Consider the following 27,001-nt stretch of genomic DNA (forward strand, 5'->3'; position numbering starts at 1 on the left):
ATACGCCGATGACATCCTTCTTGTAGTGCGGGGCAAAAAAGAACAACCACTCTATCGGAAACTACAGTCAGCAGTAAAAGCCGTTCATAGATGGGCGAAAAGTGTTGGATTCACGATATCAGCAACAAAATCCAGCATCTTTTACTGTAGCCCGAATTCCCACCGTGAGCCCACGCAATCCATCAGGATAGATACAGTAGCTATACCGTCACAAAATCAACTGAAAACCCTTGGTATCACTCTCGACAGATCGTTGAACTTCAAAGCGTATTGCAAGCTAACGAAGAAAGCATGCGAATCCAGGCTGCGTATCCTGAAAATGATCGGAGCAAAGCTACCACGTGGTCAACGAACTTCCTTGCTACAAATCGGCTCCGCCATTGTCACGTCGCGACTATTGTATGGGATGGGACTCGTTAGTCGGGGCGGAGATGCCGTCACCAAAACTCTCGCGCCCACCTACAACAGGATGGTAAGATTTGGTGTATTCGTTACAAGTCCGATCTTAGCCATCATGGTCGAAGCAGACACCTTACCATTTGATCTCCTCATTCTCCAAAGCATAACCCGATTGTCCATCCGTTTGTTGGAAAAAAGCAGAGATAATGCGGATCTCCCACTAGTACGTCGAGCTTCCGAAGAACTGTCAGAGGTGATCGGAATGCCCCTACCAAATATTTGTACTCGAACGCGACTAGCGACCCGAAAGTGGTACGAGCCCAAGCCCCACGTCGTGTGGGATATTAAAAGATGTGTGAATGCCGGAGATCCCTCTGACGTGGTCCGTCCTGTCGTTCAGGAACTCTTGAATGCTCGCTTCAGCAACTCAACGGTTGTGTATACCGACGGATCGAAAGACGACGACGCAGTAGGCGCGGGAATGTTTGGAGAACATCTCCAGCAGTCGATTGGTCTTCCGCCACAGTGCAGCGTGTTCTCGGCCGAGGCGTTTGCAATTAAAACAGCGGTAACTTCGTACTACATTTCCAACGATCTGCTAATAATGACAGACTCAGCCAGTTGTTTATCGGCAATTGAAGCTGGCACGTCCCAGCATCCGTGGATCCAGGAGATTGAAACCATGATACGACATCGTCCAATCAATCTCTGCTGGATTCCAGGACACGCTGGAATTCGCGGGAATGAAGAGGCAGACCGCCTCGCCGGAGAAGCCAGGGGTAATGCCCCTTTGCAAATAGCCATTCCGGGAGCAGACGCCAAGAATCAGGTAAAATCAGCTATCCGAAATCACTGGTACCGACGATGGTCTGCATCCACTGAAGTGAAGCTTCACGAAATAAAATTCGATACGGTAAAGTGGACTAACCGCGAGAGTTCGGCTGGCCAACGAGTGCTCACCCGGTTGCGAATAGGGCATACCCGATTGACGCACGACGATACTAGATACTAGAAGGATGCACAACATCGATTCGGCGAGCCTACGAGTGGCTTTAGGTAACGACACGAACACCGAAGACAAACTGCTAAGCTTCCTCAAGGAAACTAATTTGTATAAACGAATGTGAAAAATGATGAATTGTAAATTGTTTTATAATGTTGATAGGATTTTGGAAACTAATTTTCTTCCGACACGAATGCACCGTTTGGTGTAAAGTGTCGTTAATAAACAACAACAACAACAACCATTCAGATGTTCATTGTAGTACTGCCTCCACCTTTCGACCACCTCACGTTCGTCCGTCAAGATGCCACCTTCCTTGTCTCTATACATTTCGGCCCGCGGCACACAAACGTTGCGAGAGCCATTCAGCTTCTTGAAGAACGCCCGCGTTTCCTGAGAGCGATACAGCAGCTCCATCTCCTCTCTCTCAGACTCTTCCAGGTGGCGCTTTTTGTCCTGGAAAAGACGAGTCTGCTGTTTTCGCTTCCGTCGATATGACTCCACGTTTTGACGAGTGGCTTGAAGCAACATCGCTGCGCGTACTGCATTCTTCTCGTCCAATATCTCTTGGCACTCGCCATCGAATCAATCGTTCCGTCGACACCTCTGTACGTATCCCAGGACGCTCTCCGCAGCGCTGCTTATGGCTGCTTTAGTCCTGGTCCAGCAGTCCTCAAAGGGAGCATCGACGAGCTCCTCCTCCGGTGGCAGCGCTGCTTCAAGATGATGCGCGTACGTTGTCGCGACGTTGGTTTCCCTCAGTCGGTCCAGGTTATATCGCGGCGGGCGCCGGTATCTTACACTGTTCACTACGGATAGTTTTGGACGCACTTTAACCATCACCAGATAGTGGTCCGAGTTGATGTTAGCGCCCCGATAGGTCCTTACGTCGATAATGTCCCAGTGCCATCCATCAATTAGAACATGATCAATTTGCGTCTCTGTTTGTTGCGGTGATCTCCAGGTGTATCAGCGCAGGAGGCGGTGCTGGAGGAAGGTGCTCCTTATGACCATGTTCTTGGAGGTGGCAAAATCGATTCGGCTTAGGCCGTTCTCATTCGTCTGCGGGTGGGCGCTGAGCCCATTTATGGCCAACCTTACAGTAACGCTGAAGGATCACGGGAAGAGAGAGAGAGAGATTTGGGCTAAGCGCTTATTTAAAGGCGGCGCTGGCTCGCCTTGTCAGGGCTGCTTTAGGGCATGTGGTATTTAGGCCTAGAACGTGTAGAGCCCACTACCTCGTCCTACCACACCCGCAATCAGCCCCCGCTACAGGTTCGGGTCGCGAATCACAACTAGTTGCTATCGCGACTAAGCATTATCCACCACCTATGACCCGCCCGGTTGCTTGTAGCTCAGCTTCCCACATAGCGTTCCTCCACCACCACGGGGCCCGGGAAGTCATCAGCTGATCATATAATATTCTTTAAATTTGGGAGTCCCTATGAGACAACTTTTCAGATAGACTAGCACAATGCTCTACAAAATTGTAAACCAATAATTTTCAATTTTTAAGTAACGTTACTGAAGAAACCAAATTTCCATCTCAATTGGTTCATGTATTATTTTACTCAATCAAATGGTGAAGGATGAGTTCAAAACGGTTGCTTAACTTATTTGAAAAGGCTAGTAAATCATCGATTTGCGTTGTGACTTCATCTCATCAGTATTTAGTAGGCCGACGCACAGTGGGACGGAATCAAAAAAAGCCGGACTTTGATATTTGCGACGAAACTATTGGTTATGGCACTTTGATGTCTTCGGAAAGGTTTCTTCATTTTTTAAGTAGTTTAATATAATGTTGGAAAAATTTTATTTAAGGGGGTATATACGCAGATAAAAAAATAACTTTGCCAAAATTGATAGTCATGTATGGAAAGTTTGTAGACGAAATGATTTTATGAAACTTTGTTGAAGTAGCGATATGGCTATCTGTTAAGCGAAAAAAGTTATTGGGTGAAATTGAAGTACATGTCGGAATACCCCCTTAAAAAGTGTTTTTTTCATTGTAACTTTATTATTTGATTTTTTACAGTTTCTCGTTATTCTAAAAAGTTGTTGATGCTTTCAAAACACACCTTTTTGCGAAATAGACCAACTTTTTGATTCCGTCCCACTGTGCGACGTGGGCACTTAGATATACGCTAAATTTAAAAAAGAACACTACTCGTGTTCACAAGCAAACCATTGATGTCCAGCAAGAAGAGAAATTCTGATTAATCATCTTATCTTTATATGAATGTATAAGGTCGCTACAAAAGAAAACGAATTTAATTTGACATGAAAGCCATTTTTGACAAACTGACGTACTGGTGCAATGCTGTCTGAGAAACGCTCTTAAGGTTGGAAAGAGAATGGGCACAAATCGAAAACGAAAAAAGCAGTTTTTTCCATACCGTGTGTTAGGTCTTCATAAAAATCAATCAGCTTATGTAGAATGTTGTTACAGTACTGCTGGTTGATTTTTATGAAGATCTAACACACCATGGAAAAAACTGCTTTTTTCGTTTTTGATTTTTGCCCATTCTCTGTTCAATCTTAATCTGTTGGCTCCTGGTCTCTACTACCCCTTCCGACCCCGAAGTTCGAGCGTTCTTGTTACAAAGGATTGTGATAATACTACACACAATATGGCGCATTTATTTAGCACACTTTTCTTGTTATTTCAAAAATCTTTACCGTGAACTATCCATGACAGCGCGTAACAAAAAAGTCGCACTATGTGCTAAGGTTGGATTCTGAAAACATATAGCTTGTTTTTAATGTGATGATGTTGGTCCCATCTCATACCCTCTTTATATTAAAAAATATAAACATTAAATATTAAAAAAATTGCAACCTGCACCAACGACGCTGTTCATGAAAAAGTGACACTGTCCAAATTTGGACGAAATCGGTTAACCCTAACCCCTCCCCCACAGATCTTTAAGTTTGTATGGAATTTTTGGACAAAATGCATGGGGAAGCACTCGCCGTTCACAAAATTGCCGCTAGATGCCGTTGTGAACAACTGAACACGGATTTAGGAAGAAGTTCAGCTTTGGAAAATATGGCGAACAACTTTGTCAAGGACTGCAGGACAATCCAACCAACCGTTAAATAGTTATTAACGTTTAAATTTGGATACTGTTGTTTAACATTCGCAAAGAGCATATTCCGCTCTTCTCATTTATGTGAACCACGCCCAAGGGTAGGGCAACGTTAGAGACAACTCGTATATCTCTGAAATGACGAAAAATAGAAAGTTATGTTGTGCCTCAAAGTTGTAGAAGAATGAGTGGGCATCCATGAAATTTGCGTTTCGACTTCGTCTCATCAGAATCCGGCACTAACTTAGACACAAAGGTAGCGTCGGATTGATGTTAGGTCCAAAAAACGAATACACGATTTGTGTTCCTGAGCAAGTCTCTAGTCATGCGTGATGACGGCGCCGGTGGTTGAGTGGTAAGCGTGACCGTCACTCATTCCACTTGGCCTGGATTCAATTCCAGCAGAGATCTTTGAAATTTTTCTGAGGTGAAAAATCTGTGGTCATGTCTTCCTTAGGAAGGGAAATAAAGCCATTGATCTCCGGTCCACGAGTTGATGAATCGATATCTAGTCCAGATAGTGGAGACACCTCTCTGGCGTCGGTAATGAAGAAGTAGAATCCAACTTCTATACTTACTAACAAATATCCTCCTCTCGTGATACTGATGGAGTGCGCAATAGCATATGCGGCCTCTAGCAAAAGCAAGTATCGGACTAACCATTCCGCGATCTACGTTCGGCCCTGGTCGGCGCCGTTATTTATCAATAAACACTTTCGGATTACCAGGAGTTGCACATTGGAAGATGTTTCGCTACTCCCAAGCATAATTATCTACTGATTCCCTGGGCAACTTCCGCTAGTCCAGATCGATAACGGAGTAGCAGCCAGGGGTGGTCGCACAAGCTCAAGCTCAAACAAGCCAGTCCCTAGTTATGCGTGATGTCCCGCAAGAAAAGGAATTCTAATTAAGCTGATGAGAATTAATAAAATCGAAACCTGCTTTGGCTTAGCAAGTCAACGCAATATGTACTATCAGTGATTCTCAACCTGGGGTTCGCAGACTGTCACTAAGTTAGTGTCGGATTCTGATGAGACGAAGTCGAAATGTAAATTCCATAATAAATTTAGTTATATGTTTTGTTCTTTTCACGGGTAAAGATGGTTTAAACAATTTTCTCCATAATGAAGAAAAAATAGTTTTCACGGAAATTTTTATTCACTTAAGAGAAATAAAGCATAGTGACCAGGCTTGCGAAATGTACCGGAGAACGACACGAATGAGCAGACAGCCATACAACACAACTGGCGGCAGCCGCCGACTGCCCAGTACTGTAGCAGCAGCGACTGGAAATGTCATGGATCTCATAACATTTCCATTCGGGAATGTTATGTTCGTTCTGTTCTGTAAGCTGTCTTTTTCTCCCGAGTCCGAGATAGACCCGTTGTGGTAAACAGCTACTCTTTCCCCATGCTGTCACCAATGAGGACGACAGTTCAGTTTACGCTATGCGTTGGGATTAGTTTTGCCTGTCGGCGCTCACCAAATCACAACAAACACATGCTACATCATCGCTTCGCTGTGCGGCGGAAATTTTCGTTTCTTTTATTTTCGCTTTCTGTCTCTGGAGCTCATGTAAGCGAACAGTACTTTAGTATCCTGTTCACTTGGTTTATTAGTGTTACTTTGCATGTTGCTTAGACCCGTTTACCGAATGTTTATGGGTGTTCGCTGTTCAATCATGTGATTACTGATATACAAAAAGGGGAGGGAGAGAAAATTTAATTTTAAAACTTTACGATTTATTTGCAAGTGCACCTACCAAGAACCGCTTTATTGTATCTAACAGTAAGATGGGATCTTTCCTTTATATCTTTGAATGGATTAAAATGCCGAAAGTAACGTTAAATTTCACCATAATTTTTCCGAAAGAGCTCAATCATAGTAAAATTTTCAAAATAAATTTTAATCATCAGCAAGGACTGTTACATCACATGGTAGTTAGTTTCGACTTGTAATTTGCACGATATTGTATAAAGAAACTAACCCAGTGGTGAAAGAGTTCGGAACTATGTTATATATCTATTTTATATTCATAGAATTGAAAAAAAATCTATTTGAAAGTACACCGCCTTGAGAATATTTTTTAAAAATTCATGGAGGTTCTAAAGTTACAGCGATTTGAAGCGCATTTCGCTTACCATGAGCAGCGATTACTTGAAACCTTTTTTCTCCTAAATAATTTTTCCATAATTACGATTGCCAAAAAATAGATAACTGATCTTCTTCATTTTTTCCGTAATTGTTCGTAATTAGTTATTCTCGTACTTAAGCGAATTTTTTTATGCATAAGTTTTTATTTTGAGGATAAGAGTTTTTTAAAGCAAATTTTACAGCTCAAAACATCGTTCATTTGGGAAAAAGTTCCTTTATGCAGAAATTTTGATTGAAAATATCAAAATATTTATTTATTGAAGTTAAGGTACGAGGAATACTCCTATACTCCGTGATCTTTCGTGATTTTATCATGTTTTGAAAATAAGAAAATATTATTGAAATGAATTTCAGTCTGCTCGAGATATCGATATGCATGAAATTTATCTATTAGAAAAACGTTTTTAATTGCTGGTCTCAACGCAATAACAATAACAAACGCCATAAAAATTCATACATAGTAGGCATTTGTTGTGGAGCGTGTTTGTGTGCTATTGAATGGGGATTATCTGCCCGCCAGATGGCGTTTGGGAACAAATTGTGTTTTCCTCCTATTTCGTTGAAAGTCGCAGCTATGCGCGATGGGTATTAGCTAGTTTTAAATAAAAATTTCTATTTTTGACGAAAAATTCCGCCCTAATCAAAAAAATACCTTCAAAACTCAACGTAAGGGTTAGGTATTTTTTACCTAGAATGTCTTTGAAAGAAATCGGTTAAGTAGTTTTTGAATGGCAAGTAAGACCGCAAATCATGTTTTTTTTCAGAGACGTTCTACAAAAAAGCTTCGTCACCGAGTCGTTTGTCGATATTTCGCATAGAAAAATTACAGCATGTTATTGAAATAGTACACTATAATGTACAAAAGTTTTGATCAATTCGCTTTACGAAAAGTTCTAAAAAAATTTCACAAAAAAAGTGTTTTTTCATGCTGAAACCCTTACCCCAACGCCCTCTCCCCCTAAAATAAAAAAAAAGAATTATTCATCATGACAGGACTACTTACCGGACACTGTCCGAGTAAATATCATCTTATGAAGATTGGTAAAATTACAAACGATTCATGCGGATCGGAAAGTCAAACATCACAGCATTTTCTCTGCGCATGCAGTGTACTTATGAAACGCAGACTTATAGTCCTCGATAAAAGAACACTGGAGCCTTTTGATATTTGGACTGCAAATGCCAAACAGGTAATAAACTTCATCCGAAGTGTAATGCCTAGCTGGGAAAACTGTGTATTTCAATAAAGACAATCATTCATCAATAGTAATATGTCATAGTTGATAGTACACTTTGATTAAGGAATGGGCATACCACAATAGATCTAAATGTTGGTCGCAGTGGTCCGTCTCCAACAAAAAAACTAAATTGTCGAAAAACAGTTTATGACGATTAATGAGTATTTTAAAGAGAAATAAAATACAATTCGGTGTTTTTGCTATGACCATCTACTGTTGTTTTGATAGGTTGTTTGCGGATTTATAAATTTTATACATAATTTGCAGTAGGTTGGTTTTAACGAGAGTGCATTATAAAGGATTTTTGGCAATATTTCGTACCAATTAACGATCAATGGAATTCGTATATTTTGGTATTCATCCCTTTACTTAGTATGAATTAATAAGAAAGATATAAGTAACAAAAGTTGCTTGTTAATTATCGAATACAAGTGTTTAAGCGAAATGGTAACTTGAACGAGCACCCCATTTGAGATAATATGTGAAATAAAGATGATAACCAACGGTTTCAAATGGGTAGAGTTTAGATAAGAATGTACTGAAAATGGGTTCATCACCTCATTTGTACAACTGATTTAACTCTCATCTCAATATAAATAACAGAGCAATCATACGATAGAAAAATAAGTAAAAACCCTTAACTGTAATTTATACAAAATAATGCGAAAAGATTATAGCAACATTGCACAGCAGTGAACTAAGTAGATGGAAAATTAAATCATTCCTCAAATTCACACGACTTGGAGACCATTCATAAATAACGAAACGCAAAAATTGCCCAAAATTGACGCCCTCTCCCTCGGAAGCATGTTCCAGTTCTGGGATACTGTTTGTGAATTACAATGGAATTCTGGAAATGTGAGTATCAAAATTCATGGGATTGCTTCAGTAGGTTGTATCTCGTGATTTTGGAACCATTTGGTGATTAGACCCTGTAACGGACATTCCGGAGCAGTTTCCCGTGGGGCCGTGAGTGGCCATTCCGAGGTCAAATTGCTATATGGTCCTCTAACAATAAATAGAAGACTTCCGAGACAATTTGAAGAGTTTTGATACTCCTATTGCTAGGACATTAACAAAATTTACAAATCATGCCCTAGTACTGGAACATTACTCCGGAACATCCGGATTACCAAGAATCAGGTCCATTCATCCGGTTCAATTTTACTGAATCAAAAAGTGGACGAGTTCCTCAATCCAAAATATCTAAAAGTGTCCAAATCGGTTAAAGAAAGCCATAGTTATGAGCATTTTAATTTGTGGGTACCCAGGTACCCTCGTCGGCCTGTTGAAGGTGTTTTATGTTGGATACATACCGGTTAAGAAAATAATCTTATATTATTGTCAACCCCCTTAAACAATCAAATTGTACATCGCCAACAAAAAATAAATAATAGCTGATCATTCTCCGACTCTATTTTGGCACAGTTCCTCTTTCTATATTGCCCAATACATTCCCTCCCAGCTGTCGGGAGAAAAATGTTATGACATCACGGTTATACACGGCAAAACAGCTGAGATATGCGGCAGTCACAACATCTCGAACTCGTAACATTCCCGAAGCACCTGACTTTACCCTCTGAGCACATTACTGTACATCGCCACTCAGAAATAGCCAAACCTTCGGCCTCTGTACATGAGTGCTACGAAGTGACTGTACCCAAATTCATTTGCGTGTGTCATACCTCTCACGGCAACACACAGCACTCATTCAGATACTGAACGGCTATAGCAGCGCTCGGCAGCTGAGCTCGCCGCTGGCTGTGACTGTGTTGTCTTAGGTGCCAGTCGCAATAAATGTTAGCATTTCGCAAGCCTGATAGTGACTGTTCTTTCAGTTTTCACTTGAAAGTTTCAGATTTTTCCCGCATGGAGCGATATTGAGCCAAGCAATTTAAAAAGAATACTCCTATGTGTACAACGGTGAGACATAGAGCGTTTTGGTGTTCTTAGAAGTTGTAGCTGTAAACAATTTCTTTTCTCATTTGTAAAATGCCAAATTTGACCGCATTGTGGCACCAGTGAGTAAAACTAATTTATGGTAATACCCCGCGCAGCACCGCTTATTGATTAGCGGTTTCTACAAGAAAACTTGTTGAAAAGAAGCCTACATAAACTATTATTCAACTGATTTAGCAACTGAAAAAGCGCATCAGCAAAACTTTATGGTTATGCAACAAACCGCGGCCATTACATGTTGCAAATGTTGCTTGGGACCAAATACAATATTATTTGTATTTGGTAATACGCCTATCTGTGCAATGGTAATAGATAGCGTAATCTGAGGTTCTACGAAGTTGTAGAGCATTTAAAATGCTTTCGTGTCTCTATAACAAAATTGAAATTTGGCCACATGAGGGCGCTAATGGCATAGCATTCATTTATTATCACGCCAATCTCAGAAATTATGAGAATGAATATACTTTGATATTCCTTTACAGAGTTTCCTAGTTTTGCCCGTTAGAAAATCAAACTAGTTCAAAGTAATACTCCCATCTTTTAACGCAACAATTTCGTCTGTTTTACATAATATGTTACAAAGTTTTCTTAAGACTATCACGTTATAGTTAAAAATTACATTCCTGATTTTTTTTGTAATCATATTGATCTTTTTGTACTTGCTTAATTTTTGTTCGTTTGTTTATTTATGATATTGAGCTAACTTTTCACTGACTTTATGAAAGGAAGAATACTCGTATCTGAAGAATCTTTTTATTCCAAGGATTTGAGAATTTGAAAAAAATTTCAAAATACTTGAAATGGTTAGATCTAATGTCAAAGCAGAAAGTAAGTTCCGAAAAACAATTCTTTTTAATGACAATTAAAAGTTTTGGAAAAGAATTGTTTGGAGACATTTTTTTTAAATATTTTCTTTTGGACTTTAACAACATTTTATCTGTCGATTTTTTCCAACGAACTAGGGAGCCGAACAAAGCCAAACGTTATCGAGAGTTTATCGTTCCTAAAATTCATACAGAAGTTTTTGAAAAATTTGAAACGGAACTCCAAATTATAAAACCCGAGTTTCCATGAGATTTAAATAGAAATCTTCCAGGTGAACATTTTTGTGACCATCGAATTTTCTTAACAAACTGTAACTTGGGAATGGGACAATCAAAAATGTTCTGTTACGTCACATGGGCTACCAATTCAAAGCACTATATTCCATTTTAGCATTGCTAACTTGACAACAATACTTAACTAGGCAAGAATACAATCCACACAATGCATACATTGCATTCAACATCACCTATTGCCTTGCAATTAAGCAATTCGTACACGCTGTCTGCCCACACCCACGCAGGGGCACTTCGGTAGATGTTTGCATTTTGCTTTGTGTGGATCTTTCCGTATGGGTAGATCGCGTCATTCGTGACCACTATGCCGTGTTGAGTGTAGACATTTTGCTTTGTGCTTTTCTCCCTGTATGTCCCTCGCTCTCGCTGTAGTGACGTGGTGTATCGTGTCGTGCGTCGGTGCTCGTTGGTTTCCTCTCGCAGGTAGAGGCGTACCCAATGCGCTGGAAACTCAACCGGGCTGGCATTGCTTGCACGACTACGAGGTTAATGTTTTGATGATAGGCGAGGGTTATTAAGGTTACTCGAATGCCAATTAGTGACTTTTTCGTCATACCTGGTATCGCCTATAAGCTCTCGGCTTATGCGGGAACACAATCAATTGTGTTTTTGTCGCATTAGTGGACATTTTATATTTTTTCAGGTAATCATGTGTGATCATTTGATCATGTGATCATTCAGCCCGTCATAACCAGGAACTTTCATATTTTGTATCTTTTTCATGATAGATTTGATCTTATCATATAGTTTGTCTCAACAATCTCATCTAGAGACCATACTTGATTTGAAACATTTTCATATTTTTGTAAGACTTCTTTTTCAATTGGACCCACAACGTTGAGCTTAAAATTGTGGACGCTCTCAAACTGCTGAGCAAGTTTTCGAGCTTTTTCTTCTTTTGTATGAAGTATGTGGTAACTGTCCTGCAAAGCTGGAATTATTAAAAAGTAGTTTACCGTTGAAGCATTATCGGTGTTTAGTGTTAAAATCACCGATTATGACAAATTTCGGCCGATTTCTTGTAAGTTTTTGTAAGTCTCCTTTCAAGAAATTAGTTTATACGCTGCAGTAATAAAATTGATGCCAAGATCGGTTTCAACTTCGATATTCAAACTCTCGATCACCTTGGTGTCAAGAGACGGCAGGACGCGATGTTTGATTCTGCGATTAACCGCTATTGCGATTCCTCCGCCGAATCCAACAATCCGATCAAATCGATGAATAACACTATTAGAGTTACTCTTCAATTTAATATTTGGTTTAAAAAAATCGGTCACGACAGCTATATGCACATTAATGAATGAGAGTTCCATTTTTATAAATTTCAATGATTATTTGAACTCTTTATTAAACTTTACATTCATTACAATTTTGTTAGAAAATTCCCACATAGTTCGAAATGCTTCAAACATGGAGTGAGAATTTAGCATTACAATCATCAATTGAAACATTGATTGCTGCAAGAAATAAAATCTCTTCAGTAACGCTACCTAGATCGGTTGGAGCAACGGAAGTGTTATGTGAAAACGTAATTGGAGGCGTTCGTTCTTTTGGCCGTGTTATTTGCCAAGGAAGCATAAGATGGCGCGCTATTGTAGGATGGTGTGACGGAGATATAAGATCCTTGTATAGGTAGAGAAGTTGTGTTTCTATTTTGAAGCGGATTAACACTTTTAATCCTGTTTTCTTGTAGTGTCTTTGAACGGAAATTTTTAATCTTTTCTCGTATAACACATGTCCCGAAACCCGACTAATAGTTTTCGCTACAATTAGCACATTTGAAACTTTCTGTGGTGTCTTTCACTGAACAAGCGTCTTTTGTGTGTGAATTATCACCACAGATCATACATTTGGAATCCAAATGACATTTTTATGTCGTGCCCTGGCTGAATTATTCCTGAAAAAAGTTTTACTCCTGAAAAAGACTGGTTGAGTAGAAAAAGTCTCGAGAAAGACTGATTATCGAAAAAATATGGGTAGTCTTGAGAAAGTCTGCTCGAGTAAAAATATATAATAAATACTATTTATTTTATTTATAAATAAATAAAATAAAATAAATAAAATAAATACTATTGCTGTTGAAAAACTAGGTAACCCAGCGGCTATCAACATTTGTGATCGGATCGAACGCAGGACTGACGCTGCAACATTGCTGTCGTCGGTAGTCGATCGCTCTCGCAGTTGAACTTAACCGGCTGAGTGTTAATATTTTGTGCTAAACGTTTCATCGCCGCAGAGAAGTGGTGTGTGGTGTCGCCGTTGGTGCTCGTTGGTCCCTTTAGACGTACCTTGCTCTGTGAACACAATCCAGCCGACATTAGTAGTACGAGTATGATATTTTGGTTAGAAGAGTCATTTGAATGACGAATAATGAATTTTTCGTTGTATCTGGTTTCATACATAACTTCTAAACTGGTCAATCAAAATCGTTTCTTTGGATTGGTAGTGTATGAGGTCACAGAAATGCTTCCGTGAGAAATCGCTGGCCTCCATTTTATTATGCTCATGAATAAAAATCATCCCGAAGAATCTTCAAATAGAACGATCCTTTTCAAAAAAGATAGCTAAATGCACAATCCAGCTAGTGAATTTTAAGTAACAGTTGATTTGAGGAAATTCTACGAATGATCCGAATTTAAATTGTCGATATTCGTGATAGAAAAATTCAGTGGAATCCAAAAATACCTGTCGAATAAATTTGTTCATATATGACATAAAAAAATTCAAGATGTTTGAAGATGTCAATATTTATTTTTCCCAAAATCTGTGCGATTTATAATTATCATTATACAAGCGCACGACTGACACGAACCTGATGAGCAACTTGCTTTTACGATGACATAATTAAAACAAAAAAGAAATGATATATAATTATTTCAATCAACATGAGTTCATTGCTGTCTTCATGTTTAAGAATACAAGAATGCAAAAGGAGTCGCAAGTCCAACTAGTTTTACGTACATTTTATTATGTACTGCATCATTTGGGCATCAGTTTATATGAGAATTTGCTGTGTAACCGCTCTCTTCAATCCGTAACTCCGGAACCGGATGTCCGATCAATAGCAGCTTATTGGAGTGTTACTGTTCATTTGAACTAAGCTTGTGTAAATTTGCTCAACCATATCTGAGAAAAAATAGTGACATAAAAAATAAATATGCACACACATACAGACATTTGCTGATCTCGAAGAACTCAATAAAAAGCTATATGGGTTTCTATATAAGAGAACCAAAAATGCATATTAAATTGCTGTCCTGTCGCTAGGTTGGTGCCGGATGATGAGAATAAGTTGAAACGCAAATTCCATAATTAATTTTATTAAATTATGTTTTATGAACAATATGAAGTTAGCGTCATTAAAAGTTGTTTAAAAATATATTTTTTGAATGAGTGCGAAAAAAATATTCCACCTTCGTAATTAGTGAATCTATTTTTTAATTTAGTTCAAATTATTCAAAAACATGTTATCCATTAAAACAAATAATAATTTTTGAAGCATCATATTGAGATTTAAAAATCAGCGTACCGTAGTTACTGTTGGAAAACTCATTTGACGTTTAAAGTCAAAACACTTATTTTTAATCCACCCTTATGAATAGTAAAGTTAACTTTTAATATATTTTAATATCAAAATCGATCCCAGTGCACAAATAATTGTGTAAAAAAAATTAAACCTTTTTGGCAAAATAAGTATTTTTGAGTCACCCAAATACGTAGTGAAGTTCTTCATATAAAATGTTTAAAATCAATCCAGCATACATAAATTACTATAGAAAAATACTTTCTATGAAACGTCTTGAGTCACCCGAAAAATGTTATTTTCGTAGAAAAATCTATACGTTATATGCGGTCATAAAAAATTTCAAAAAAGAACTGACCGCTTCAAACCTACCGTCTTGTGACGTGCCGAACCGTTGTTCACAAATCGTTTTATCTTAACATCTCGATTTTTGGAGTATAGTAAACTGTTTTTCGAGCTCAGACAATTTCGCGATATAGTTACAGAGATGACGCGTGGCAATACGATTACGTTTAATACGTGGTTTGAACATTGTGAGTATTATGAGCAAACGTCAGAAAGAATTGAGTAGCGTAAGCTAACCGCATTCTCACCACACAAACAAACACCAGGAATACATTTCTCTAAGTTTTGTAACGATGCGAAATGAGATTTGGTAGTAAAACTTACGGTAGTAGGTACCTAAAGGGATCTATGATCAATATTTGATAAAATACTTAAAAAAAATTAAAAAACATCTAATAATTTTCCCAAGCAGCACCGCTTGTTGACTAGCAGTTTCTACAACAAAATTCGTTGAAAAGAAGCGTACATAAACCATTATTCAACTGATTTAGCAACTAAAAAAGCGCACCAGCAAAAGTTTATGGTTATGCAACAAACCGCGATTATTACATGTTGCAAGTGTTGCTTGGGTTTAAAACTTTTTAGTGGTATCCTACGGGGAACTGATTTTCCAGAAAGAACATATGATTATTGCACTGGCGACAGTGATCGTACCCTGCCTCTAAAGCGAGATCACACACAACCGTAGCTACCACCCAACACATTTGATCTATTTGATTTTCTCGCTAAATACCACTGGGACGTCATCATATCCCAGGGACAACATAAGGGATAGTGCATTTGACCGGAGTCTCAAAGGTTGCGGGTTCGAATCTCGTCTCTGGGGGATTTTTTTTCACATGATTGCTTCCGTTTCAGTCACTACTTCAATCAGATTTGAATTATTAGTTTAATAATTTTTCTTTTTGAAGTTTAATTAGTTCATGAAACAGAAAAACATGTTCAGCTAAGTTTCATGTTTGCCTTAATCCTACGCTGTTCTAACTCGCTTTTTGGCGATTTACCGAAATACCTTGTCGAATATGCAGAATTGTATGTTGTCACTTCAACGATACAAAAATTTGGGTAGCAGAGGGATAAACTACTTCTCGCTATCAACAGTTTCTTGTGTCATTTTCAGGTTCCGCTTGACTATGATCCATGACTTCTGATTGGGCGCAGCTCTGATGTATTGCGAAAGTTTTTTTTCTTTGGGAACCGTATGCCCGTTGTTGGCTGTACATCACTACTTGGTCTTTTTCTCTAATAGCAGGATACCTGGTTGACGGTTCCGGTGCAGTGAAAATATCGCTTTTCACTTGTACAGAGAGCTTGCCAAACCAGATATTTTAGCAACCTGTCATGCGCTTGAAAATGTGAAAATCTCCCACCTTTCGGTTGCCTAGAAAGTGGTTTGAAGTCTGCCTTGATGTAGGTTACTTCTATAATGTTGTTGGTTGATTTTGCCACTTTTAACGATTTTGCTAACTCGGTGAGTAGTTCGGATTTTCATGACGCCTGAGAAAATTTTTAAAGCGTTGCAGCTCTTGTTTGGACGTCATGTTTGCCCGCATACACCTACAAAATGGGGGGTTATCAAGGTTCTTTAAACACCGGTATTCGTCAAGCTTAAGGCGACTAAATTTTGATTGAAGTGCTATTTATAATGGTACCTCGATTGTATTACCGTTCATCTACACAGAGAGTATCTCAACATTTCCATACGCAATAATGATTCGTGTTTCGAAAAATACTTTCTCGCTCACTGAATTCTGCACTTTGATGAACAAATCTTACAGCCATTGAAATCAACCGCTACTGTAGTTTTCTGAGTTCACACAGTATGATTGGTTGACAGTTTTAAACAATTTTGTTCTGTGCAATTAAGCATAGATTCCACCAAAGATATCTTTAAAATTGTTTTTTTTTATCTAACCACTAACAATTGTTTCATTACCACTCTGTTGAAATCACTTGACATAGAAGCTCTTCGACATTGACCATTGACAGAGTTCCATAGAGACAGATTATAGTAAAGAAAAAAGTGTTTGATACTCTTCCCAAGTCGTAATCAGGCTAACCCACCTTCACGCCGCATAGAAAATGTCCGACCAGACTTGACGTGACTGCAAAATACGCTTGTGCCTTTTTGTGCTATTTGTAATGGGTGGTTGGTTATTTAGACATATTAACCATAATAATCATTCATTTCTGTGTGGTGTCACTGTTTCATTAATCTTTGGATACTAAATTTCATAACTTCCATTAAAAAAGCTCGTTCCTCACACTTGTATGTTTGCTGTCCAATCATGCCCATTCGATAATGCATTGCTAGTAGCTTCTAGTGATCCCGCACTCAACTCAACGCTCATAATTTCCTGGTCTTGATCAATCTAGTAAATCCCTGCAGTACTGCCCAACCGACCAGTACTAACGCAAAACTTACCACCCACCAACAGGGTCCGCTATCGACAGCATTCGTCACCATCACAGCATTGCAACCACCACCACCACCACAACCACCCACAACAACAACGTTAGTACCGACAACAACAACGGCCACAAGCAACTCGTCGTCGTCGCCCATCTACAACAGCAGCCCTGTCATCATCTTCATAATCCCTACGATGACGGTCCGAGCCGGCCGTCGTCGGTGGTGGCTGCCGTAGCTTCCGAACCGTTGAAATCGCCGGCCAACGCAAAATCACCCATCAAAAAGTCGGCTTCGGCGGTGGAAGCGGTGGTCACCAGTGCCGCCCACAAACTCAACAGCAAACTGCGACGAATGTCGACCAATGCGATCCTTAGCTTTAGTGCTCATAACAGTAATAACACTAACTGTAAGTCTAACAATAAACCTAGTACTAGTAGCAGTGTTAGCGTTAGTAGCAATAAATGTGATATTTTCAATCCATTGTCGCGGCCGAGTGCCCAGCAACAGCCAAACGGCAAAGGGTCGAACCCTGCAAGCCCGCTCACGAGTCCAACCAAGCCGGTTGTTCGTAGCATTAGTAATGATCCGACCGCTGCTGGCACGACGGATGGTACACCAATGAACAACAGTAGCGGGGAAGCGAGACGCGATTCGCTGCCCATCATCGGCGGTCTGCTGTCTTCGTTCTCGTCCTCGTCGGTGTCATCCTCGAACTCCTCCTCGCTTTCGTCATCAAATTTCGGGATGATCAATCTTACCCACGGTCCAACCCCGATTCCAAAAACCAACAAACTGAAGATTTTGTTTTCTGTTAGCTCTTGTTACGGTAATGGGTTATCCGGCAGGGATCCCGACGATGACGACAATGATAATGACGATGACGACGACACTAACCACCATCGAGACGGTAGAAAACGTGACAGCGATGGTTGTGGTGACGGTGGTGATGATCACGCTCACAACAACGACAATGACCAAAACAATGAACACGACCATGACGACAACGTCGTCGATGATGGCGATGGTGCGGAACGACGGAAGGTGGGTGTTTGTGCCAGCAACAGTGACAGCGGTCGTAGCAGTACCGAAATTGTGCCCGAGGCAACAGAGGACCGTACCAATACTGGCAGCCTGCAAGATCTGGTTTAGGCTTGTTTTGGTTCTTCGAAGTTTGCCCCACAGTAGTTGACTTGTTTTGGTTTTGTTACCTACCGTAGTTGTTGTGGGATGCGATAGAACTGGCTGGATGGAGGATTGCTTGTCCTATGGAGGATTTTTTGACAATCGTTAAAATAAATGTGAACGTTAGTTTGATCAACTATATCACTTGAAACACTGGTTGGAAATTTTATGACGATAATAATTTAATTTATCCCTACCGACAGAAGATTTGTGAAAACTGCAAGGGTTACGTACTATACCGTGTCATTCCGCCATATTTTGTCACTGAATGACACAGTTTTTTTTATCCATGACTGTTTGTCGAAAGCAACATAGAGCAGAGATATACATACTTACTCTTCTACTTATATGTGGCGGTTCAGCTTTAAGTCGTCCATGGTAACCTTGTTGATATGCGGTATTTTGAAGGTATCTCGATCCCGCTGCAACCGATACATTTCTGATGAATATGCTGATCATATCCCTAGTAACAATCTAGGTTTTATGGTAGTTTTATAGCCACTCATAAATCTTAGATTACACTATAAAACTTCAATTGTTACTTGGGATGGGTCTATTTTGTGTTTTCAAACTTGCAATGAAGACGTTCTTCTTAACAGCTTTCGGCGTCCCACAAGGCACAAATCTCCGATTAACATAGGGAACGTGCTAATTGAGCCAGTCGCTACTGATTCGGTTGCCCTAATTGGCAAGTGAAAATTTGAGCTGCATACGTACTTAATGTGGTTTGAGTTAGCGTCACAATGGAAGGGATAAAATCTTTCGAGTGGCGTTCAAAATGGAATTCATTTCTCCAGGCTTTAATGGTGCTACCTCAAATATGTTACAATTGTCGATAAAACAATCTATTTTAACATTTCCATCTTCAATAAAGAGTTTCATATCATTCCGCATTCAACTGGATACCTCCATGAGACTAAACACTAAACAAATGGGTCTCTGAAATTCCCTATTCTGGGAGTAATTTTGGTAGACGATGGTTGCCATTAGAATGTAAAAAGTGACTAAAACCTTATCTGCCCATTTATTTGACACGGTTCGGTGCGTTAGCTTAACTGAGCAGTGGGTAAAATATATATATATATATATATATATATATATATATATATATATATATATATATATATATATATATATATATATATATATATATATATATATATATATATATATATGTTATACAATACATAAATATATAAAAAATATTATTGGATCTTATGCGCACGATTTGTTATTTTATGTGGAATTCTTTTTCTCGGTGGGGATTCATTTACATTTGTCACTTGATTCGCTTTCTATTAAACTCTCGTACTCGTCTATTCTGTCTTCACTTTTGACGTTTCACTGTTCGATGATTTTGTTTGTCTGTTCGTATTATGGACTACGATCGTGCATCTGTCTTGTTTGGCATTTGTTTGTTCGTTGGAAATGTTATTTGTTGGTTTAGAGCAGCTGTTTTCAACCTTTCTAATACCATGCACCCTATTCCGATAATATACTGCCATTTCTGAACATAGCTTTTGTCAGAAAACACAAAATGATTTTCGATTTACATCTGAAGAAAACATGAATACACCACTTTTTCAAAGAGAAATCTGATCCTGAACACTCTCAGCCAGCATCTTCATGCTTGACCCACTCCAATGTCCCCTTAGACGTATTTCGCGTTACATCGTATTCGGAGTTGGCAGCACCCTCTCAAATTTTAAGGAATCTTTCTGTACACGAAGACTTTGTCACAAAAAGCCACTTTGCATACTTCGTTTTTCCAAAAATGATCTAGACTGTCTTTTGAAAAGGGTCAAACTTTTTTACCATTTTTTTTTCAAATGGCTATAGTCTAAACATGATAAATCCTTTTTTTACAAATGGTCTAAAAATGACAACAACAAAAATGTTGTAAGAGTAATTTTCACAAAATCAGTTAAATTTTTCAATAAAAATATTGAAAAAAATCTTCATTGACTCCTTTACTGAAAAAAAGCGATTTACAAAAAAAACCCATCTTTGATTTGAAATTATGTTCCTTACCTACCGTGAAAAAAATCAAGTTGGACACATTCAAGGAAAAAAAGTTATTTGAAAAAAAAACTGAATTTTTTTCAGTGTATTTTTATTTAGGGTTCATAGGCCAGAGACCAGAACCCAGAATCCCGAGGAGAGAACCCAGACTCCAGAGTTGCGAATCGTTAACCCAAAATACTGAGGCGTGTCTAGAGTCCGTAATCCAGAGTTCAGTGTCGAGAATACCGAGTCCGGAGTCCATTGCGCAGCGATCAGAGCCCAGAGTTCCGAAAACAGAGCTCAGAGTCGAAAATCTAGAGTTCCGAGTGCAGAGTTCAGAGTCCAGAGCGCAGAGTTCAGAGCCCAGAGTTCAGAGTTCAGATGCCAGAGCCCAAAGTCCAAAACCTAGAGTCCAGCGCCCAGAAACCAGAGTTTAAAGTTCTTATCCCAAAATACTGTCCCCAGTGTGCTCAAGACATAATTCAGAGCCCAGAGCCAAAAGTCCAGAGCTTCTAACCAGAAATAGTGAGACTAGAGTTTAGAGTATAGATTTCAAAGCTCAGAGGCCAGAATCCAGAGCAGATTCGATAATCCAGAGTTTAGAATCCATACCCCAGCGACCAGAACCCAGAGTCCCGAGAATTTGTAGTCCAGAATTTAAAGTCCCGAGTGCAGAGTGTATAATGCAGAGTTTAGAGTCCAAAGTCCAGAATCAAGACCCAGAGCCCATAGCTCACAGACCACCGTCTACAGTCCAGAGTCCATAGCACAGAATCTCGAGGCGAGAGCTTAGAATCCAGAGTTAAGAAAGTAGAGTCCAGAATTCAGTGTGCAGAAAACAGAGTCGAGAATTCTGGGTCCAGAGTCCAAAGCCCAGAGTTTTCAATCCAAATTACTGTGGCCAGAGTCCAGAACTCTGAAATCAGAATCCAGAGCCCGAAGTACTTAACCCAAAATACTGAGGAAAGAATTCAGACTCCAGAGCACAGAGCCCAGAATCCAGACTCTAAAACAAAAAATCTCTAGACGAGAGTCCAGAGTCCAAAACGCAGCGTGAAGAGTGCAGCATCCATAGTTCAAAGTCCATAATCTAGAGTTCAGAGTCCAGAGACGAGAATCCTGAGACCAGAGTTCAGAGTCCAGAGACCAGACTTCTCAACCCAAAATACTGAGCCCAGTGTCCCGAGTTCAGAGTCCAGAGCACAGAGCCCAGAACCCAGAGGCCAGAATACAGAGTCCATAACACAGAATCTCGAGGCGAGAGTCCAGAGTCCAGAACGCAGCGTGAAGAGTGCAGTATCCAGAGTCCAAAGTCCAGAATCTAGAGCGCAGAGTCCAGAGACAAGAGTCCTTAACCCAAAATACTGAGCCCAGTGTCCCGAGTTCAGAGCCCAGAGTCTAGAGCACAGAGACCAGAATCCAGAGTCTCGAGGAGAGACCCCACAGTCCAGAATCCAGAGACCCGAGTGCAGAGCCTAAAGTTCAGAGTCCAGAGTCTAGAGTTCAGATTCCAGAGTGAAGAATCAAGATACCAGAGCCCATGGTTCAGAATCCAGAGTGCATAGTACAGAAATTTGAGGCCTGCGCCAAGAGTCCATCATCCAGCGATGAGAATGAAGAGTCCAGAATCAAAAGTTCAGTGTCCATAATCCAGAGACCAGAATCCAGAGTCCCGAGTGCAGATTCCAAAGTTCACAGTCCAGACTTCAGAGTCTAGAGTCTAGACTTCAGAGTCTCGAGTCAGAGCACAGAGACCAGAGACCACAATCCAGAGTCCCGAGGAGAGACCCCACAGTCCAGAATCTAGAGACCCGAGTGCAGAGCCTAAAGTTCAGAGTTCAGAGTCTAGAGTTCAGATTCCAGAGTGAAGGATCAAGACCCCAGATTCCAGAGCCCATGGTTCAGAGTCCAGAGTGCATAGTACAGAAATTCGAGGCCTGCGCCAAGAGTCCATCATACAGCGATGAGAGTGAAGAGTCCAGAATCAAAAGTTCAGTGTCCATAGTTCAGAGACCAGAATCCAGAGTCCCGAGTGCAGATCCCAGAATTCACAGTCCAGACTTCGGAGTCTAGAGTCTAGAGTTCGGATTCCCGATTCCAGAATCAAGACCCCAGAGACCATAGTTCGGAGTCCAGAGTCCATAGTACAGAATATCGAGGCCAGAACCCGGTGTCCATAATCCAGTGTGAAGAGTGCAGAGTCCAGAGTTCACAGCCTAGAATTTAGACTGACTGGGTATTTTCGGAATGGCCGGTACCACTAAACAGGATCGGGGACTTCTTAAAACGACAAATAGAAAGAGAGGGGCAAAATTGTGATACTTACTGTTTTTATAAAAATGTAAATAAGAGACTTATAGGGAACATCGCGACGTGCTTAGGATATCCCGAACTGGGACATTGGGTGGTCTTCCTTGGGCTTGGAGGGAATCTTTTAATTGAGATCTGGGGTCACAATACCCGGCGCATACCCAGACAACGTGCTCTATGTCGTTATATATCTCGTCACAAGCGCATAGACTACTTTCTGTAAGCCCAAAACGTGTAGTGGTTGGACATGAGCCGAGACAATACACGAATCCCGATCCACATCCATCCCCCTGAACCAAGGCTTCATTGATACCAACGGGATAATAGAATGTAGCCAACGTCCAAGTCCCCAATTGCTCTATGGGTGTTGCCAACTGTTGGCGAAACAAGATCATGCTATCGAACAACTTCCGGATAAAGGAAAGTATTGTAATTGGCCGATACGAGTTATGATCGGAGGCTGGTTTTCTTGGTTTTGAAATGGCGATGAACTTCACTTTTCTCCAGTTACGAGGGACAATCTTACCCTCAAGAGACTTGTTACATAAATAAATTCAACAAGCGCTTGTTCCCAGTCAGGTAGATTCATGAACTAGTTGAATTTGATTCTGCCTAGCCCCGGGGTGTTATTGTGAAAACTCCACCATCGAAAACAGTACAGTATCATTTGCGGTATCGCGGGGAGACGCGGCACGGTAGGTTTTCTGTGCCGGGACAGAGTTTGTTCAGATCTTCTTGGTGAAGGCGAATATCCAATGGTTTCAATATTCTACGCTCTTGTTTGCATTGCTTCGCCTATGCATACGTCAGGTCATGCCTTAAAGAGCACGCATCGATATTTCTTTCGTTAACCCGTCGACGAACTGACGCCAATAACTGCGTTTTTTGCTTCTATCAAATTCTTCTTTCGCGTTTCTAATGTTGCGTACTGTCGATAGCTAGTTGATCACCCGTCGTCCCGGAGGATCTTATACGCTGTATAATTGTCCGCGTACAGCTCTGAGCACTTTTGAACCGTTAGCAAATGAGCTCGCGATAGGCTGATGGTCGCTACCGTGAGGATCAGGGGGGGGGGGGATTAATTCAGTGCGCTTGCGCTTGCGAATGGTGTAGGAATCTTCGTCATTTTTCCCGTGTTCAAGATGGTCATGTTGAAATTGTCGTTAGGATCTTGGATTAATGTTGATCTGCTAGCAACGTGAAGACAACCGTATACCTACCGTGCGAGTTAGTCTCCTAGAACTTGCCGCGGGGCCGGTAAGAATTCCATGATATTACAAAGTGTTCGGTGCTCTACCGAGGCTCTCGGAGCAATGTAGATGGAAGCGATGCAAAAGGTTTTGCCTTTGATTGGAATTTGGAACTTCCATGTCTGGTGTCAAAAGGAGGTTAATCCGATTGAAAGAAAAGCACTTTTAACCCCCAAAAATACTTATCCATAGAGGTTTTCTTGATGTATATTAAAGTCGTGGAAGTTGAAATCTATCCCGGAAATCAACCAAATTTCACATAATACGAATACATCATATTTTGAACTGTTTAGTAGACTTTGGAATCGCAATTCCACCGTAGAACAGTGATCGAATCAGTGACCTTGGTCGATGACTTAACCATCGAAGGAAGCGGTCACTGGAATGTTTGCACTATAGAGACAAAACGAGTCATAAGGCTTTTAATAGGATCAATAACATTGAACGATGTGAAAGTTGGGATTTTTGGTGTCCCTGGAAATGGTGGGCGTACTTTGTTGCTTCGACTTTAAAGCATCACATTCGTTTCATTTATTGGATGTTGCTGGCGCACTCTCAGAAGAAGATGCCTTGGGACCCTTGCGAGGTAGTAGTCTAGGGGAGGAAAGATTTCTCCTCTTTGTGAACTCCTCCGGTTTAACAAAAGATGTACCCTTTTAGAGATTCTTGCTCAACGCGAGCCAAAAGAGCATAGGATTTTTTTTGGAAAGGACAGGTGGCGAAGCAGCATTTCTAATTTTATCCCCGCGCTGCTTGCTCCCGCGACATGATGTAGGGCAGTTCAAAATCTTCACCTGTTGAAGCGAGGGGGGTCCTTGAAGCAGCCAACCCCGTACTTCAACAGATCTTCGCACGTCCGATCCGTTTCGGTAACGACCCCATCTATCTCCACCGGCTTTGCAGGTATGTAGACGCTAAGTGCACGGTTTCTCTGGGTAGTGGACGTGATGGTCGTTAACACCTTTCGCAATTTCTTTATTTTCGTTCCAGTGGATTATTAGAATACCCGACTTGTATGTTTTCTCGTTCTGCGAACGTGCGTCATATTAGAGATAGGTTGAACTTTTGCGCAATGATGTGCCAAAATGCACAATACTTCCGATGTGGTGTACTTGCATAGCGAGAAAGAGAAAATCGTTGGTTGCTGGTCGGGTGTGATAGTTTACAGTGTGGACGGGTTTAGTAAATGGTATCCACATCACATGTACAGATCTATCATAGAACTCGTTTATTCAAATTGGGATGCTGCGGCTTTCTGAGAAAATAGCAGACAATTCTCTTGAAAGTCGTTTTGTCATTGTCTGCTTGTTCGAAATTCTGTACCAAACTGTATTAGTATATAAATTAAACACATATATGTGTATAAATCGGATTGTGTTTTGTGTGAGCAAGCATTACCTGCTGCTTTGATCTGTTAAAAATTAATGTGTGGATAAATTACATACGCTCAGTTATGGTATCATCTGATTCTCTCTGGAGAAGTAACTGTAACTGAGTTGAACAGAGGCTGGTTTTGTTGAACTTTACTGCCTGCGTCAATATTGGATCTGATTCACTGTTCTTTGTGATTCTAAGGAGCAGTTAGTCGATTCTGATATGTTCAGGCAGATATACCCGCAAATCCCTGTCGTTCAGTATTCAGTATTTCTAGAGAAATGCTTATAATTTTGCAGTATGGAAAGCTCTCGGCAACTTTTTGAGAAGCAAAGTGTAAAAAAATGTATTCCTGGAGATGGAAGGAGATAGTTCTACTGTACATCCACCGACCCATTACAAGAATACTTCGTACATCATTTTATAGAATATTTATAGGAAAACCAAAAAAATGTCCTTTGCACTAAATTGGCTAAAAACCATCAAAATACTCTTCTACGAATTGCAGTGTTGGACAGCTGCGTTCTATATATTCTCAATCGCAATGATTTATTTCCGAATCCTGGTAAGTCGAAAACCTTCAGGATACGGATTACATACATACGTCCTCAAGAAATGCTTTTGAGTCAAAATAGTCTAATTGCCAATGGAAAACATGGAGGTTCCGAAACCGAACCCAACTTCGACGTTTTGTTCGAATCGAGCTTGGTCGAGTTTTTCGTTTGCTGCATGCTCTCTCTGGTATCAAACACTTTTCACCATAATTCTTATTAATATGGTTTTAAAAAAAGAACATTTTTGACACCGGAAGTAATCGAAGTGAACCGGAGAAACTGAAGGAAAAAAAATGTTGAAATTGGTCGATTCTTATCTCTTGCAATGGAATAAACACAATTTTTGAGCGTCAACAATCTGCCAGTATGCAGAACACTTTAAATCAAAACTCCGCACAATAAAGTTAACTCCCTTTGACTTCTTTGACTGTTGATCGGGTTTTAAAAAAAATATTCGTAGATCATGCAACCTTTATTTTTCCTAAAATAAAAAAAAAATGGATACACCAATTTGTGCTTAACTCACAAAACCTAAGTAAGAGAAGTCGGATTTGAATGTTTCATTTTCCACTCGTCAATAACTGACACCAACTTGCTGCCAGTTAGACGATATATCTAAACTTACACCAAATTGGCGTCAGTTGGATATTAAGTCCACATGTTGTGTGAACTGTTTGGATTTAATCTCTAACTGACACCAATTTGGTTTTAATTTGGATATACCGTCTAACAGGTAGCAAGTCGATGCCAGTTACTGACGAGTGGAACACGAAACATTCAGATCCGTATATTATCAGGATTTTGGTAAGAAACGATTACGGTTACTTTCGACTGTACACTGTTGAATCGTTTTTGTTTTGTATTGTACATCAGCCAGAAGTTCGCACTCATTCCTCAACACACTGCAACGAAACAAGTCAACGTTTATATTCTAATTACTTGGCAATTGGAAGATATCTACTGTTGGCACATACGGAAGCAACGAACTAACAAGCGGTGAGGAAAACAAAGCAAGCTGTCAATCTAAAGCAGCAGCTTTGCTCTGGGACACGGAAGCGCCTCGCGTAGTATACAAATCAAAACAAA

The 27,001-nt window shown here is 40.1% G+C and overlaps 1 protein-coding gene across 1 annotated transcript in view; it reads left to right on the top strand.

Moving 5' to 3' along the window:
• Positions 1 to 19,506, top strand: part of LOC131679043 (transcription factor mef2A) — a 297,358-nt gene extending 277,852 nt beyond the window's left edge. The window contains exon 9 of the mRNA XM_058959580.1: positions 17,267 to 19,506. Within this exon, the coding sequence (XP_058815563.1) occupies positions 17,267 to 18,390 (1,124 nt within the window). The 3' untranslated portion in view covers positions 18,391 to 19,506. The remainder of the gene's footprint in view (positions 1 to 17,266) is intronic.
• Positions 19,507 to 27,001: the final 7,495 nt, after the last annotated feature.

The sequence above is a fragment of the Topomyia yanbarensis genome, chromosome 2 (genome assembly GCF_030247195.1).
Source record: "Topomyia yanbarensis strain Yona2022 chromosome 2, ASM3024719v1, whole genome shotgun sequence".
NCBI classification, from domain to species: domain Eukaryota; kingdom Metazoa; phylum Arthropoda; class Insecta; order Diptera; family Culicidae; genus Topomyia; species Topomyia yanbarensis.